The 17,408-nt window shown below is 38.3% G+C and overlaps 1 protein-coding gene and 1 long non-coding RNA gene across 2 annotated transcripts in view; one reads left to right on the forward strand and one right to left on the reverse strand.

The window, feature by feature from the left end:
* Positions 1–7,655, reverse strand: part of LOC104631972 (vitellogenin-1) — a 42,980-nt gene extending 35,325 nt beyond the window's left edge. Inside the window, exons 1-6 of the mRNA XM_010297684.2 lie at positions 7,606–7,655; positions 7,276–7,296; positions 6,900–7,051; positions 4,166–4,417; positions 1,815–1,976; positions 987–1,138 (exon numbers count right to left, since the gene is read on the reverse strand). Of these exons, the coding sequence (XP_010295986.1) occupies positions 987–1,138; positions 1,815–1,976; positions 4,166–4,417; positions 6,900–7,051; positions 7,276–7,296; positions 7,606–7,645 (779 nt within the window). The 5' untranslated portion in view covers positions 7,646–7,655. The remainder of the gene's footprint in view (positions 1–986; positions 1,139–1,814; positions 1,977–4,165; positions 4,418–6,899; positions 7,052–7,275; positions 7,297–7,605) is intronic.
* Positions 2,150–7,217, forward strand: LOC142602750 (uncharacterized). The gene is made up of 2 exons (XR_012836522.1): positions 2,150–2,258; positions 4,674–7,217. It is a non-coding gene; the product is annotated as an uncharacterized LOC142602750 (long non-coding RNA).
* Positions 7,656–17,408: the final 9,753 nt, after the last annotated feature.

The raw sequence follows: 17,408 nt of genomic DNA on the forward strand, positions 1-17,408 counted from the left end.
ACAGTTCTTTTGTTTTTTGGTTAGCCAAACTGAACGTGTTCATGATATTAATGAAGTTAATCAGTGATATATTGACATGAACTTTCAGATGTTGTAGTTTCCAAAACTGTATATTATACCAATAGATTCTTGCAGAAGCTAATAGAGCAATGCAGGACTACAGCAGCTGGAGTGGGATTGAGGTATATCTTCTGTACAGTGACCTTTATGCAAAAAACCTCCCTCTTCAGTGCGGCACCCCTTTCTATAGAGTCCATCACTAAAGCAGGCAACTAAATTTTTTTTCAATAGATGATTTTGAAACAGATGAAAACATTTTCAAACACGGAAAGTTTGGGGGCTTGAGCTAAAAATGAGCAAGGGTTTAATTTCTCAGACAACCATATTCTCATTTTGCCCCAAACTTGTTCAAGAAACATGCAAAATTCGCTGTGGAAAAGCAAATACATTTTACATGCTTTGTGCCCAATCTTTTTGCAATAAAACCCAATTTCCTATCAAGAAAGTGTTTTGATGGGAGATTTGCAAGCAGCCCACTGTACTTAGGAAGTATATCGGAATCTAAAGTCCTATCTAGATTTCTTGTGAACTAGTCTCCAGGGTCTCTTACTGCATTATTATTTTCCAGGGAACTCTCTTTCAGTGAGTAACTGTCTTTCAAAGTATTTTACTGCAAATATATTAGTTTACAATTTTTCAGATGGAATTACATTTGTTTTGGCTTTTATGACATAAATCAAATATCCCTGAGAAATAAAATAGTCAAACCCTGCCAAGTTTAGCTAACAAAATTTGGATAGTGATGTGCATGTTTCAGATTTACAAGTAACGGTGAAGGTTGTTTTTCTGAACTGCTTGGGATTTTATGTAATTAAATGCTGGCAAAAAATAGGCTGTGGAAGTAAAGGATTTATTTCAGTTATGGAGTTTGACCAGATTACTGAGATGCTGAGTTAGTTGCTGAATTAAAGGCATATGTACAGTACCTTGCTTCTACTATAGCATTTCCTCCTGTTATCTCATTGAAGGGTGCAAACTGGTGGATTTCCTCAACATCAGCTTGTGTAATTACAGCTTCATTACGTGTATATTTAATTTTGTAATTGTAAGTAGCAGTTGCCCGGGAATTCTTGTTTCTCTTTATAATATAAAAAAGCAAAGAAACAAAGAAAATAGAAAGTAATTCTAAATTCTGTGACTAGAAGCTATTACATCACCCACTTCAACCCACTTATTTTCCAGGGCTGTTTTGTTCATTGTCCATACGAGCGCTTTATGTGAAGTCTGCGTGCACACTTCCATGGGAGAGGTCGGGCACGCTGCCTGGCTCTGTTACTTTTACTGCTGAGAAGTGTTAGCTGGTTTTTCCCTTTCCCAAATATGAGTAATTGGTTATTCCCTTGAGAAGGAGACACATTTTCTGAGGAGAGCAGCACTGTAAGCCACATGATTTCTTATTTCAAAGACAGGATTATAATAAGATGCAGCAGTACCTATCTTGAATAGCAGAAACTGGACATCGTGACTATCTTTTTTACTCGAGTAGGTGAATTAACTCATGCTGTTAATTAATGGTTTCCAAGCCAGCTAGTTTAAGCTAGTTAAAGTGTGTCTGCGGTACATGACAGTCTGCAGCACAGACCTCTGCTGCTCTGTGGATCTGATTTTCACACAGAAAGAAAATGTTCATAACTAGATACAGCAGATCTGACTTCTCTCATTTTAAGCGTAACAAAGCAAGAGATAGCGTGGATGCCAAATGGCTCCCTGTATATGAATATAAAATATGTATACATGATACAACTCTAACTTACCTGCTGGCAGGTCCGGCATGGATGGGTGTATGCTGAACCTGTGACCATTTCAACTTTCTCTTCACAGCTGTTCAGGTCCTTGGATTTGGTCACATAGACTAGGTTTGCTCTCTTGTTTTCCTGGATTGCGTATGTTGTGTTGCAAATACCTCCGATCCCAGCCTGGCAAAAATGAGAATGGGATCAGAGAAGTTCAACCCTACACAAAACTTCATTGATTCCCCACATGGGCCTTCCTGTTTAATTCTGTGTTTTCAAAATTCCAGATAGAAATTAATGCTTTTTTATTTATGGTACTCTCCAGAAGCAAAATCAGGATAATTGTTACTTTAATCTCTTTTTTTTTACATGTACAGGTTTTCAGTTAAGCCAAATCAGAGTTTCACTGAGAGAACTAACATTCTCTGGAGTTTCACTGAGACAAGATTTGGAGCCTCAGAAAAGGTAAGCAGCAATTTCCAGTTAGAGCTGTTGATTATGAAATAGGATTTAAGGAATATTAATAAAAAGTGCCAAAATAATTTGATCAGTCAGAATAAAATCGCAACAGCAAAGTATCTTAAAGTTGGAGATGACATTCTGCCCTTAAAATTTGCTTTTATAGACAGCTTATAAATGTCTATGGAACGGGCCTTGCAATATCAGATGATCTGTCACAATACGAACAGCAATAATTAAAAAGAATTTCAGGATAGCAGAGTTTTGATTGTGGGTTTTCTTGAGTTTGCAGTTTTAGCTCAGATCTTCAATAATATTTCAAGCATATATATTTATAAGAGCTCTTAAATCTCCTCAGTCAGTGAGGAGATTTTTGGAGAGGAAAATATTTGATTGCATTTTAGGAGGAAGGGTTATTTTCATTATTTTTTTATTGTTATTGATAGTGTAGCCACTCCAGAGAGCAGCAGCTCTGGGCTATGTCAGTACAGCAAAATGGTCATGTGGTGGTTGGGAGGCAAGACATACCCACTTCATCTTTAGCTTAACAGTATTTCTGAAGATGCTGTGGCTGTGGTAAGGCTAGAATTAAGAATTGCCCAAGCTTTCTGAAAGACTTGTACTCTGCAAATACGGGCATGGGGCTTCTATGCAGACTGCATGGTGTGGCAGAGACATCTAGACTTTAACTGGGAATGTCCAGCCCACCGGGTTCAGTGGGATGAAGTAGCCTCCTGCCTAGCCGGACTTTCTAGCTGTGTGCAGTTGACAGCTAGCTCAGATACCCTTACCCTCCACCCTGCAGGATGTGATGGAGACTTTCCCAGGTTAGTCCTTTAAAACTCTCTGCAGCTCAGATTTTGGGACTAGTAATGCTTATCTTCCTTTACAGAGTGACTTGAGATTGTCAAGCAAGGGTGCCAATGCTCATTAATCAGTTGCTGTCTCAGAAAAGCAAAGAAAACTTGGAAACGATTCTAGGAGGTGAAGTCACATATATTGCTCAGCAGCGAGAGTAGGACATATTGCTAACTGAATTAGAAAGAATGAAGATATAAAACTAGATATGAAAAAATAGCACTGCAGAATATGTGGCACCACCACCTGGGTTTTTATGTGCAAAAGCAGCGTGAAAATATTAAATCATGTAGTTCCTTTCCCAGAAACAACTCTAGTTACATAAAAATAAATTTTTAAAAAATTAAAGTTACTCTGGTCTGCATTTTCAATAAAAATAGCATGAAAGTATAATAATTTCAAGGTTTTTTGCTGATCTCTGAATCGAATGTAGTCTAATCAATGTAAATATGGTTTCACAAAACCTAAACACATTGCAATTTCTGTGGTGAATAGTAATATCAGATGATTTACCTTGACTAAGATATTAAAACCTGAAAACAGTGGAAATTCCAATAGAGCATCAACTGCAGCTGTCAAAGCTATTACAGTAATGTCAGGGCATATATACTGTTTTCCTCCTAAAAGAGGAGCTAGAAGAGATTAAAGTATATATGATTGGTAAAAAAGTAAAATTACTGTTATTTTAGCTTTAATCTTGTCCTGTATGTTTAAGCTTGTTTTAATACAGTATTCAAATTTTATGTAGGCTTCTGCTTTCACAGGAGCTTACTTTCTCTAGAATCACAAGCCAGATTTTCTGGGGGTCCAATACTGCAAATGCATTTTCTGAAATACTTTGATCAACCAGATGAAAAATCTGCTATTCTGTTGTCCCGTTTAGCTCCATCAAATGTTGTCCCACAAGAGCAGCTTAATCATGATTTCCCACGCTTAGGTGTTTCTTTTTAGTGAAGTTTATGTCAAGGGTGGATTCAGAAAATGCAGTAGAAGAGTCTGAAGAGAAGGATTATTTATTTACAAAGCAACCACAATGGCCAAACCAAAAAGCTCACCTCCTGTAAGCTGTATGAATACTGCATCTTCTTTATACTTAGCTCCAGCACATTCAGAATCCCTCTGTAGATGTTCAGACCATCATCCGAGACAGAATCAGGAGCCATAAGGTTTCCAACGTGGCCATTGCTATACTCGAACTTGATGGGATTACTAAGTTGCCCGGTTAGTACCTGGGTCAGTTTGAGTGATCGAGAGAATGAGCTTGTAGGCCAGACACCATTGTATTCTGCTGCTTCGATTGAGTGAATCTAGAACAAAGGGGGGGAGTATAATTCCTCTTTAATTTTTTTTCAGTTAACTTTTTTCAATGCACACAAACATCTAGAGCTTTACACACGTCAAAACCACGCTTTTACATAACGCAAAGCCTCTTCAAAGGCAAGACTTAAAAGTTGTCATTTAACATAGCTAGTATCTATATACATATTTCCATACATAAAAGGAAAGAGAGTAAAGCAAATGACTGATATTTCCACAGTCACTGCACTCTGTTCTGTTTCACAGATAATCCATATTGCCAAAGGTTGACTTGTATGAAGAAATGAGCCAGAGAAGAGCTGCATGAAGCTGGTTGCTACCCAAAAGTAGTATAGAAGATCCGCAGGAAATTGCAGAAGAAAGTTAATGCTGCATAAAGCATCATTAACTCCTGTTGTGAACTCTGTCGTCTCGCTCACTGGGGTCACAGAGCACAGACAGCAGTCAGAAACTAATAACAACATGGCTGCTGGGCCAGCCAGATAGTCATAATTAGTTTGAGCAGTGGAGAGCAGATTACAAAAATTGTCGTTCCCTACACATTCTGCTGCGGAGCCGAAGGCTCAGGCTCAGGCTCAGGCTCAGGCACCGGCCCCAACCCCGCTCTGCACTTCACGCTCCAGCCTCAACCTGGGGCACATCCAAGCAAGTAGAAAGTTGTGCTAAACTATGCATAACTTGAATGATTTCTACCCCATGGGAATGGGGCGCGTTTAGCTTAGTTTCTCAGAGGACCCTTCCCTTCTATATATTTTGACAATTTAAAGAGACTTTTCTCTGACACCTCAGGCTGGAGATGTGATGCAAGATGTGGATTAATTTCTCAGAAAGCCACACAAACTAAATCCTCATACAGCAAATCGCTGGAGACTGCACTTTCATATTTATTTTTGTTATTGTTGGTGGAGATCACTGCCAACCCCAGTAACTGAAGCTTACAGAGGCGGCTGTTACGGAGCAAATCCCTCATGCTGCCTCTTGGACATGCTTCTGGCATATTGCATATGGGCAGGTTTGGGACTGCTCTGCAGGGTCAGGGCGAGGTAGTTTTCCCCAGCCCTCGGGGCTTAGTCAGGACTTACGTCGTCTGCTAGGTTTTGAACACAGCTGGCAATTCTTACTTGTGGGTTTGCGATGAAAAAATTGTCAGCTGGAAACCGCCCAGGGAACACAGCTTTTTGCTTGGACTGAATGAGAACTAGTAGGCTACAGATGAAAGATTAATTCCCTGAACCATCCCTCCAAACTGTCTAATTTAAATATAACAGCAGCAAAATAAACCTGTCCCACAGCAGAAGGGAATAAATGTATCGTTACCTTTTGCTTAGAACTTGCCCCAAAATCTCGTGATTTTTTTTTTCTTTTCTCTTCTTTTTCTCACCTGAAATTCTTTCTATATTTATTTTTGAAACAGAAACTTTTTTCCAAATGCACGAGGGCAGGTGAAGTGATATTGGAAGGTTTTAGGGAACAGGAGTAAATTTTTGGTGGAGACTCACCCTGACACACCAAGAGTTGCTTCAGCAAGAATGGGAAAGGATGTGGGATGAAGACAAGACTGCTTCTGCCTCCTCTCTGCCAGGGAAGCCTTCTACTCACCAGTACACACGTGTGACTCTTATTTCCTTGCTTTTTTTTCAAAAAAAATCCAGCCATTTGCAAAGGTCATGGAAAAGCAATGTTTTCTGTCTAGATCTATTATAATTTGAACTTATAAAAATACCTAGTAACAGAAGGCTAATTCAGGCTGGAAGGCTCCAGCATTTACAAGCATTTATCAGACAGTCACCAGTCTTTTTAAACTGCAGTTTTCACTTTGCCAAATAAAAGCTTTTAAAAAGATCATTTTTCTTCCACATATACACAAGACTAAGTGGAGTTTGTGTAAAGCAATTGAGGAGTGCGTTTCAATACATTCATTAGAAGCACATATAGGCTTCTGTTAAAGGCAAAAGTGTTTTTCACATAATCAGAACTCTTAGTAATTACTCAGCATGCAGTAAAAATATACAATTGAGGATGACAAAGAATGTCATTTGGGACCCTGCAGAAAAAGAAGCCACCAGATGACATTAATTATGCTAAATATTGAATCACATTCAGCTACTGTCGCATGTGTTATTGCCTTTCATTTGCTGGTTACGAAATCAGTTGATTAAATAATCCCAGGTTGTACAGTTTGGAACAATTGGATTGATCCAGTTATAAATTATTGTGCATTTCAAATTACATTCTATTGTCTCCCTGACCACAAAGCAGAAGAAATCCTTCAAGCCCAAGGTTGGCTTGAGCTGAGAATTACCTAGCAAAGTGCAAATAGAATTTAGGGCACTGCATAAAAAATAATAGTGTTAGTTACATTCCCCCTGACTAAGCACAACACATGATGAAACTTAATTACTCCCCAAAAGCTTAAAAAAGAAGTCACGTATGAAGAGAATTTTACCTTTCAAATGGAATACATTTTCTTACCCTAATAAGACAAAGTTTTGGCCCAATACCACTAATTTCCACTTTACTTTTTATTCTGATTCCAGCTCTTGCAAGTCCTTTCTCTGGAAGTCCACTGAGAAGCATGCTTTCATAATTAAATGTATAAACCATGTTTTCACTGAAATCGGGTTCTGCAAAGAAATGGTTCCCATAAAACATTATAGAGACTGTACAGAACATATTAAAGTCCCTGTATTAGAATGTATGGAACAAAAAAGATGAATTTGTTCATTTTTGTATTGCACCTGAACAAAATTAGCTGTTGTAAAATTATATTAAACATTGATATACTTTTCAGACTCTATTTTGAATTTCACTCATTATAATTATATTAGCTGATAGGAAAATTACTTACGGTAATTAAGATGCTGGCTCCCTGAAAGAGAAGGAAAAAAAAGAGAGTAATGAAATGACAAAGCAAAAAAAGCCACCCCAAAATGTTAATGTATTTTAGTATGAAAGGCTATAGCTCATCTTGTACATATGGCATAACTCTTTCTAATTAACTTTGCTTCTAGTTCAGCACATAGCCAAAAGCCTTTTTTCCCTGAACAACAAAAAAATTGTCATAAAGTAATTTTTTCTATAAAATGTTAAAGTTCATGTTTGTAAGTGAACTATATTTAGATTCTGAAACCTTTTCCTGTATTTATTTTAAATTCATCAAAGCAGACAAGTTACTTACCCACCAGGGTTAAAACCAGGGCTAAAATCAAGCCCCTCATGATGAGGATAAAGTAAAGGTGAACATATTGGGTTCTCTTTTATAAAGGTATGTGCTATCACATGTTTCTTTTGGCATGTTGGTTTGACAAATAAGCGTATTTTAGAATGTGTATTGATCAATCAAAAATAAACATTTCTGAGGTCATGAATGCTGACAACTTCAAATCACCTCATGATTTCAACTAACTTACTTTCTACATGAAATAGAGATTTCATTTTCAAATTATCTTGCTTACTATTTTTCCCCCAATTTCTCCACATTTTAGCTACATAGCAAACCAACAATTAATATTTAAAATTAAATAAAAACAGTTCCTCAATCATAACTGAAATAATTTAGCTTTTCTCCAATCGTGTCTGCAACCTCCTGATAATTTGCTCTTGCTAAGGGTAACAGCTTTGCAGACACACCTTACTCTGTTACATTGAAACTCTACTTTTAGAGCAGAATTTGTGATTGATTTCATAGATTTAGGATTGACATACCTTAGAGCTCATAGACATGCAATGAGAAACTCTCTTTCCATGGTATCTACCATGGCTGTCTTTCCAAGCATATCTTGTCACCCACATCTGGGAAGACAAATCTTGTCAGTGTGACCTTCACACCAGCTTCTGGCTAATGCTCAAAGTTTGTACTGTGAAAACAAGAGGGAAATTGATTTTCTTGTTTATGAGAAGAATCTAATAAAAAACAAGTTACATTTCCAGAAGGACCTCAGTGAGTTGGGACCGTTGGGTCCTTCTCAGTGGGTTCTCATGGGGCTTTGGCTGCTGCCACTCTTGGGAAAATATATCCAGAATTTCCCACTTGTAGTAATAACATTTAACCAATCCTTAGCAAAACTAAGTCAGGAGGGAGTTTGCTCGCAAACCTCAGTTATACATATTTTTTGCAAGTGTTTAACATTTACTTTGAATTTAAGCTTGACTTTTGGTCAAATGGTAAATTAAATATCACATAAAAACCCAGCTGGTTACAAGGGTTACTGAGGGGGCAGGAAAGAGAGCTCAGGAATGTATATCTGGTATTTCCTTGAGGCTGTGAAAGGTACAACATACTTGCAGGTAATGCATGTAGTCAGGCAGCTAGGCTCTATCCTTCACGAGGAGGACAAGGTTTTCTTGGCCATTGCTGTTCATCAGGGAGGAGAAGGGTGAAACCTGGGCACGGCTCCTGAGGCCTCCACCATCGGGCCTGAGAACATAGTTACTGCAGGCCCCATCAAACAGTCCCTGTACATGATTACTTCACCTACTTGGAGCGTTGCCACCTGACTGAGGAATAATGAAGTTTATTATCACGGTGCCAGTGCACCTGAGCTGGAGTCGGGGACGCAGCCCCGTGGCGTGCTCGGTCCCCCCGCTCCACCGCTGCTCCCTGCGGCCCCGATGGCTGGACCGCCGGGGAAAGCCAGAAGTCAGATGAGGGCTGTCTTGTTTGGGCACCTTCGCTACCGATACCTTCAGAAATCTCGAGAATTTTAATCTCGCACCTTGCTTTCATGGAAAGATACACAACTGGATGAGCAGACAGATCTTCCTTGAAATGAAATATGTGTCTAGTAAATTATTTATTAATATATAATAGATAGATGGACTGTTACAAGAGATTAATAATTGGGGTGCTGGTTCACTGTGGATTCAGATGGCGAAAAATTAAGTGCACGTGGATTTTCCCTGATGTTTTCTTCCCGGGTGCTAATGAACGTGTGATATATGACAAGATGCATCACATTTGGGGGCCCTGTGAAATTCAGCGGCATACCTTGCCTGGCATATATGCACTGTCAAATGTAGTTAGAAATGCCTTACAAACGGTCACACTTTTTGCAGCCAGAATGGAAGGAAACGCACAGCAGCGGTGTAATATTGTAAGCGGCGACATGCAAAACTCTCCTGCTTCAGTCACCCTGTTTTTATGGTACTGCTCATCAGTGCCACAGCTTGATCTCTGCAGTAATATTGTGCTGTCATGCTCAACTAGCTGCACTTCCACAGGACAGAATATATAAGCATATATATATCTTATACACAGAACTATATAAACGAGACTGTTAATTTAAACATTGTTATTAACAGCATATTGAAATAATGTCTAAGGGACACATACACATTAAAATGGAGATACAACATTGTTCAAGTTTAATAAAAGGCTTTATAATTAAGGTGTAACGAATAGATTTGTGCTAACTGGGTAGTGAAAATACTGCGTTAATTTTTTTAAGGGGGAACACTGAGTCTAAGCTTGCAATCAGAAAGCAGACAGCTGATTGCTAGACAGTTAGCTAAAATAATTAAGATTTGCAGGCTGCCCTGTTCTCTTCATCTGCAGCATGGCCTCTCTCTTTTTAATAGCTCCTCTATACCCAGGGTTGTTTTCTTGGGGGTGATGAGAAAGTGATCTCAGAATTGTTGTACCCATTATTACTTTAAAGGGACAACCTAATAAAATCACTAAGTGGAGAGGAGACACAGCTAGAGTTTGAGGGTCACAGCACTGGGCTCTAATTCTTTCTCCAAACCAGACACGTCCTTCCAGCTAGCTCTGAGGGAATAAACAGGCAATCTATCACGTTAAGGAAATGGATAAAAGGAGGAAAGGTGAAGCCACACTTTTGAAAGCCAATACAATTTTTCTTAAACATTCAACATGTCATGGTAGTGGGCAAGAAAACAGATGTAAAATAAATAAAATGCAATTAAACAGGTCCTCCACAAACAAATTCCAAGAGCTTAATTTGGTTGCAGAGGAAGGACCTTTAATTTGGGCATGGGCTTTATACACAACCAGTATCTTTGTTCTTTTTTTCTTTTTTTTTTTTTTTTTTAGCCATAAACAATGAAGAAAAAGAATTCTTAAAAAATGATGGGAAATATCTTGGGTGTTTGTTTTTTTTTTAAGGAAGAAAATATATGGTGTTCAGTGTTACAGAGAGCATGGCGGCTGTGTAAGAGGTGCAGTAAGATGAGGTAGACTGCTTTGAATTTACAGGGCACTTGCACCATAAATGAAACATGAATACAGCCTAATTAACCTGATTAGAGCTATTGCTTCTACACTGCAATTGTCTTTACATAACACATTCTGCTTGAGTAACAGAGTCTTATTATCTGCTGTTGTACTGCCGCCGATAGCTCTGCACTCTCCTTGTTCTGTATTCATATTGCTGAATTATGGTGCAGTGATGCCATTCCCATCCTGCTAATATATAGCCTAATGACAAAGCAGGGATTAGCAAAACAGCTCCCAAGCAACCATAGCAGGTTAAAATAGATATAATCAGTTGGCTAAGCTAAGTGATTTTTAGCCTTCAGCTTTCCTCATTTCTAAAGATGAAGAAACCTTACTTAAAAAACCTAAAAAATAAAATAAAAATAAAAATAAAAAAATAAAATAAAATTCACACCTATTTCATATTTAACATTCACTCCTTGATTTTTTTTTCCCCCAAAATATTCAGCATTTGCTATCGTAGCATAGCCTCCAAGATAATGTTTGATATTCTCTCCAGAGACTCTGGACATTGTCTGATGAATAAGAATGTGTTCTGGGTTGGGCTAAATTGCCGTATGCTGATTCTAGTACATTCACAAAGGGATTTTGTAACATTAGCTTGCTTTAAAAGGTGCTTTTTGTTTTTTTGACTTCCATTCCTTTTACTAGAAAGAAACCAATAGGCCCAATTCCCTGCTGTTATCCCAGTTTGATGCTGGCACACTACCAATGGAGTGATAACTGTGGCAATTGGATACAAAGTTTGTAAAATGAAAGGCATAGAAAAGCTATTTATATTTCGTCTAGCTTTTGGGGTATGCATGGTTCGAAAGATGCTGTTAGTCTAGATTTATAGTTTAGCTGTAGTTTTGGTTTGATAAATTTGTTTTTTGCTAATATATGCTGTTAAGCCAAAACCACGTCTTTGTGCATTTCAGGGAAGTAATCAGAGGGCCGGTTCCTGACACATAGCATGGATTTGCCTGTCATTTCCAGAGAAAAGAATGAAATTAAGAAAAAGAGAGGAAGAGTGTGGAATCCAACTCTGACATTCTCAATCTGAAACCAGATTGTTTTGATACAACTTCGCTTTACTAATATGTTTAAAAGGTCTTATTTTCATTCAAATATGGAAAACACATTCTGAAGCCTAACAATCCACTATTGTTGCTATCACCATTGGCTCATCAGCCAGCACAATAATTAAGTGGCTTTAGGATTTCCACCCTGCTTCCAGTGTATCGTATTTCCCTAGTCATTCGGTAGGGTTAAATGTTAGACAACTTGCCATTTGAGATTTGAGTCACGTCATATCTGAGGACTGGTGTTTGCTATGTAGTTCTATTGCACTAGAAGATAACTTCTCCAAGTTTATCTTAACCCTAACTTAGACTTCACGGTCACAGAGCGATTAGCTGCTGTGGCATTGGTACTGACGGGAAATCAGGTAGCCCTGAAACTTAGCCTTGTCATGTCTCCACCTCAGTCACTTTGGGGATGAAATGGTGACTGCACATATAGGACACTGGTGAGCTCTGTGCGCTGCATTAAATGTTGTTCTACTGTAGGCTGGGGTACTGCTTGTAATTGCATGCTTGGTTAGAGCTATCATGGCTAGTAACTTATCCAGAGGGAAAAATACTTGTGTAATGTTTATTTCAATGTACTCTTACTGTATAAAATATGGCATGGCCGCAGGGAGGTGAGGAGATCCCAGGCCATCCCATGCGCCTTAGGGCGGTCGGCAGGAAGAGGGACCATGCCTGTTTTAGCAGACTCGACATCAACAACCCTTTTGTGGGAGGCATTGTGAGCACATAAACAAGTTGCCACTTCAGAAAAAGGCCCATTGTCCTCTGTAATCCTGTTTGAGGACACTTTTCTGTTCTCGGAGGAACAAGGCCTGAGACATTGGTGGGAGAATCTTAGAAAGAAGAAAATTCTCAGTTCTTCCTTTTTCTTTACTTCAGGCCACTTATATTATTGCCGCAAAACTTCAGACTCTCCTAAGAAAGGAATTGGGCTTATTTTAATTTTTTGAAAAGTGTGGATTTGTACAAATATATAAAGAATTCTTAAAATTGCTACTTATTTTGTGGTTCCACCTAAACCATGCAAGATTCTTTTTGAATGAAGGGGAAAGCATTGATTTTTTTTCCCCAGAACCCAATATTCTCAGATATAATGGTGATTATTTTTCTGTTTTATAGACCTTCACCTTAGTGACTTATTCCCTTACACCACAGAACCACTGCAAGAACATGATGGATCTGCATCATCACTTTCTAGTGTCAGAGTATCACATAAGTTTATGGTATCAGGAGGAAGCTCAGTATGAACTTACTTTCAGTACTGAATATATGAGGTGTGTGATACCTTAGTTTCACAGCACTGGGTCACTGTGACATTAGGTCATGGGTCAGATAAGATAAGCAGTGTATTATTCCCAAGGAAGGTGCAGATAATACTCTGCCAGTTCAAACAACAGGCATTGACTTTACCCTCAACAAAAGAAAAAAAAAAGCAAAATCACCTACCAGTATTTAATCAATGACTTTGACTTCCAAAAATTAAAAGGTCTAATCATATAAAAATAAGAACAGAATTTTGTTTTTAAGTTACAGTGAAAGTTAGTTCAGTAATAAATTGAGCACCATATGTTTCATTACTTTGAAAGAAAGTTGCTATGTGATTATTCCCATTACAGCATGTATTAATCATAATCCCATTTTCTGTATAAAACAATTACAGTTTAAAATATTAAATGGAGCACTGATGTTCATATCTGCTTATCAAGGTATGCAGACTCACTACAGTGGTATGTTTCCACTTGACCATAAACATCAGAGGACAAACTAACTCTTGAACACACCTTTGGCTAAGATTATGAAGAATTAATCTCTTCCCCCTAATATAAAGAATGAAGGCTGAACAAATTCCTATATCCAAGAGACATGGGATCTGGATGCAGATCCAGGCCTGCAATTTTCAGCTGACTGGTGTCTTACGCTCTTACACAACTGCATTTTCTCCCATCTTGCAGAAAATTTCTTACCCATTTGAATGGCAACAGTTCTAACTTCTTGTGAATAAAGACTGTCTTTTGCTGCAGGAAGAATTTAACATGGCCAGAACACTACAAATGCTGTTTTCCAGCGTAGTATCTGTAGCCTTAATGTTTAACTGCTCAAATTCTCTCTTCAAGGATTTTTAGTATGAATACAGGCAAAAGTTAAAGGCAGACTCTGGCTCACTACACTCTCAACCCCGCACTGAAGTTAATGGTATCTGTTCACGGAGTTTAACTGGAGATAAATCTAGTATATACAGATGCTAATTTGTTCTTTGAGTAATCACAGTAACTTCAGTGCAAACACTCAAGCAATAAAATAGTTCTCAATATGAGAATAGGGCTTGAAAAATCTGCTCTATCACAAGTATCTTGCAGAACATTTTAAAAAGTTCTTTAAGACTGCAGAAACTATCTAGTTTCTTAACTGTTCATTTATTTTTTTTTTTTACAGTAATATCTAAATTCATTTCCTTTTGCTCATCTCTGGAGAATACACATCTCTGGAGGAAGATTGTTATTTCCTTGGTGTTCAAAGGTAAATGACTGGGAAAGAAACTTCTGAATTTAACTTTCAAGGAATTCCTGCACTGATTAAGGAACAAGGTAGGTCTCACAACTGAAAGTGGACATAATTATCTTCCCCCCCCCCCCCCCCCCCCAAAATTCTTCAGGGAAGGCAATGGAATGAAGCCAGAGAGATTCCATGGACACTTTCTATGGTTTTATCTTGTCTTTCCTTTCTCTTCTGACAATTTAGTTGCAATTCATTTACAGCCCGAGTTTCTTCTGGGGTAAACTGACTGTATATCTAACCCAATATTTTAAAATTTTTGACATAGGAAGATGTCAGTTGATGCTACCTTCTTATTTTTCTAGAGGCTTTCTAACAACTAAATTCCTTTGGGCTAATTATTAGTGACTGAACCCCATAACTAAGTGCTTATGCTGCAAAACACAAAGAAATGTAAGTATTAGCTAGTACATAATTCAAACATTCCTATTAATTTTCCCAGAATTTCTGGACACTGTGACACTTAAAATGAAAACTGGAAGAAGTAAAAGTAAATGGAAATTTGGCATCCTCTTACTTTTAAAGATTGATTTAAGATCTTTCCTACAGCCAGAAAAACTATCTGGATTCGCACATCTATAAGATTTCTGAAGTCAATGTCAACTTTACCACTCCTTTCTGTACTTGTGAACTTATAAATACATGCAACATATAACCCTATAAAGTATAATAAATGTATGCATTTAAACACAGATATTTATTTTAACTCCTAACTAGTTATACAAACATCCTATACCGCTTGTGTTCTTGGTCTAGCCACCACTGGCAACTACTCTTCAGCACAGGTGCCTGTGGTTGCCATCTCACACAGTTTCAGCAGAACTGCCTATTAACACAGCCAAGACTCTTAACACAGGATTTTTTTTTTTTGTGTGTGTGTGTGTTTATAAAGCTCAAATCTCTTTCTCAGTGTAACTATTACTCATAAGCATTAAGCATTTTTTGAAATCTGTCCATGTTTAGGCTCTCCAGACAGCTCCTGGGTTTTCTGCAGCAGCAGTGTGCTCAAGCCATTGTTCTAATAGATGATGACAGTGCCACTGTTGAACTTGGAGCCAAAAGATGCTATCATTTTAGGTAGAAGTGTTGATACTAAATTATTCAATGTCTTTCTGGAAGGTAGCAGCCCTATAACCTTTCAGTTCTCCTCACCAACCAATCTACAAAGAAATGTTGCTAGGAGAAACTATGGAGGAGTGTGGGAACAACTCGTCTTCCAGGCATAGAAGTAACTGCTGGTAACAACAAAGGGAAATTAAAATATGAGACATACAGCTGTAAAAAAAAATAAAAAAAAAAATGCTCTACATGAAAGCACATCAGCAGCTCCATCTGTAAATTTCCACTCACCCAACATGTTAGGAAATGTATAGAAAAAGATAAAAGGGAGTGACAGCAGTGCATGTACCAAGACTTAGGCAATGTCTGAAGAGAGGGTAACAAATGCTCTGTCTTAATGAAGCATGGAAAAGAAACCGATCTCACAGTACAGTTTGAAAAGCCAGGCCAGTCACCTGGGAAACAAGACAAAAGGAAAAACAAGAAAATAGGCTATCAGCTCAAGCCTCACAAAGCATTCACAAAATAAAACTACCATAGACTTGTAAGTTAGTGGTTAATAGGCTCTAAAATTATAGAACTGTCTACACCACAGGTGGAACTACAGGTATGTCAGCCAACCTTAGCGCTGAGGAAGATAATTACTGAAGCAATAGGTTCAAAGTACATTGAAGTGAAGACCATTAAAGGTATTTGTGGAGACATTTCTCCAACTCCAAGGAGCCGTTTAGTGATGGGCTTGGAACAGTCTGCCTTTCCATCCTGAAGTTACAGCGAAAGGGAGTTTGTTGCTATTTAAGGGGTAAATTGCCTCTCCCTCTCAGGACGAATGAGACCTGTGGACCGATCTTTAAAACAGACCTGGACTGAGCCCATGGACCTCCAGCTGTGAGAAATAGGGTGCCAATGACCACGGCCAAAAGCAAAATGAGACAGTGTGCTTCTTCAGAAACAGTGGGAAGAATAGTTGCTGAAATTGGCCTGAGCTGCCCGCAATGAGAGGTGGTACAAGGGGTGAGGAGAAGACTTGCAGGAACTGTATGAAGGAGCAGGTTCAGGGAAGCAGCCAGGTTTTTCACGAGGGTATTCCCTGACCATGAGAGATATGGGGAGCATGCTTTGCTAAGGAGCACGAGGCACACAAGAAGCCGACAACAGCTTCAGATTGATCTGGAGAGAGGGAAGAGACACCGGACTTCCCAAGGAGTCAGTCGTTCGATTTCTCGTCGTAGCACTTTGCCCTCACTGTCACTCATTTTGCTCTGGAGCCTTATAAGATCTTCGACCCAAACCAGGTATTTTTGTCCCACTAATGATACTTAATTGGAAACCTATTGTTTTTACAGAGAGACTCTTAGGTCTCCTCAATAGGCAGATTGAAATAACATGAGGGAAAAAGGGATTTAAACTGAAACACACAGGTGATATTTTGTCCATTTTATTACCTCAGCATTAAGTAGTTTATTTTTGGGTCTCTGTCTGGGGGAAAAATGATTTGGATTTGCCATTGTAAACAAAAGAAGATAAAAAGGTTTTAAACAATTTAAATAAATACACACCAAAACCTACTCTGGAAACAAGAATAATTTGAAGCTAGACAATAAAAAAGATACACACGCACACACACACACATATATATATATAAGAAATTCCACTTTTTCATTTTGAAGCCCATTTAAAATTCTTCAGATGAGAAGGCTGGAAAAAGATGTCTACTTCAGTCTCTTATCTGAAGTCAGGAGCAAGTGTACAATGCAGAAAAAAAAGGAACCAAAAATAAACTTTTTTTTCCTCTTTGATACCTCCCTGGATCCTTCAGAACAATATAAGAGAGCTTCAGGTATCTTCTTTTTTCCTAGTCTTGCACTTCTGGAAGACCCCTGAATTTCATATATTCTGTTTTTCCCAGTTGGCTTTTCTTTCTTATCTTGAAAAGTTATTCTAACATCTCTCACCATTTTCAGCCCGTCTCCTGCTTTGTGGCATTATAGACACAGTGACTCTGTCCCAAACTCAAAGCTGAATGAGAAGCACAGTGCAACAATACCCCTCAGACAGTTC

Source organism: Balearica regulorum, chromosome 8, assembly GCF_011004875.1.
Source record: "Balearica regulorum gibbericeps isolate bBalReg1 chromosome 8, bBalReg1.pri, whole genome shotgun sequence".
NCBI lineage: Eukaryota > Metazoa > Chordata > Aves > Gruiformes > Gruidae > Balearica > Balearica regulorum.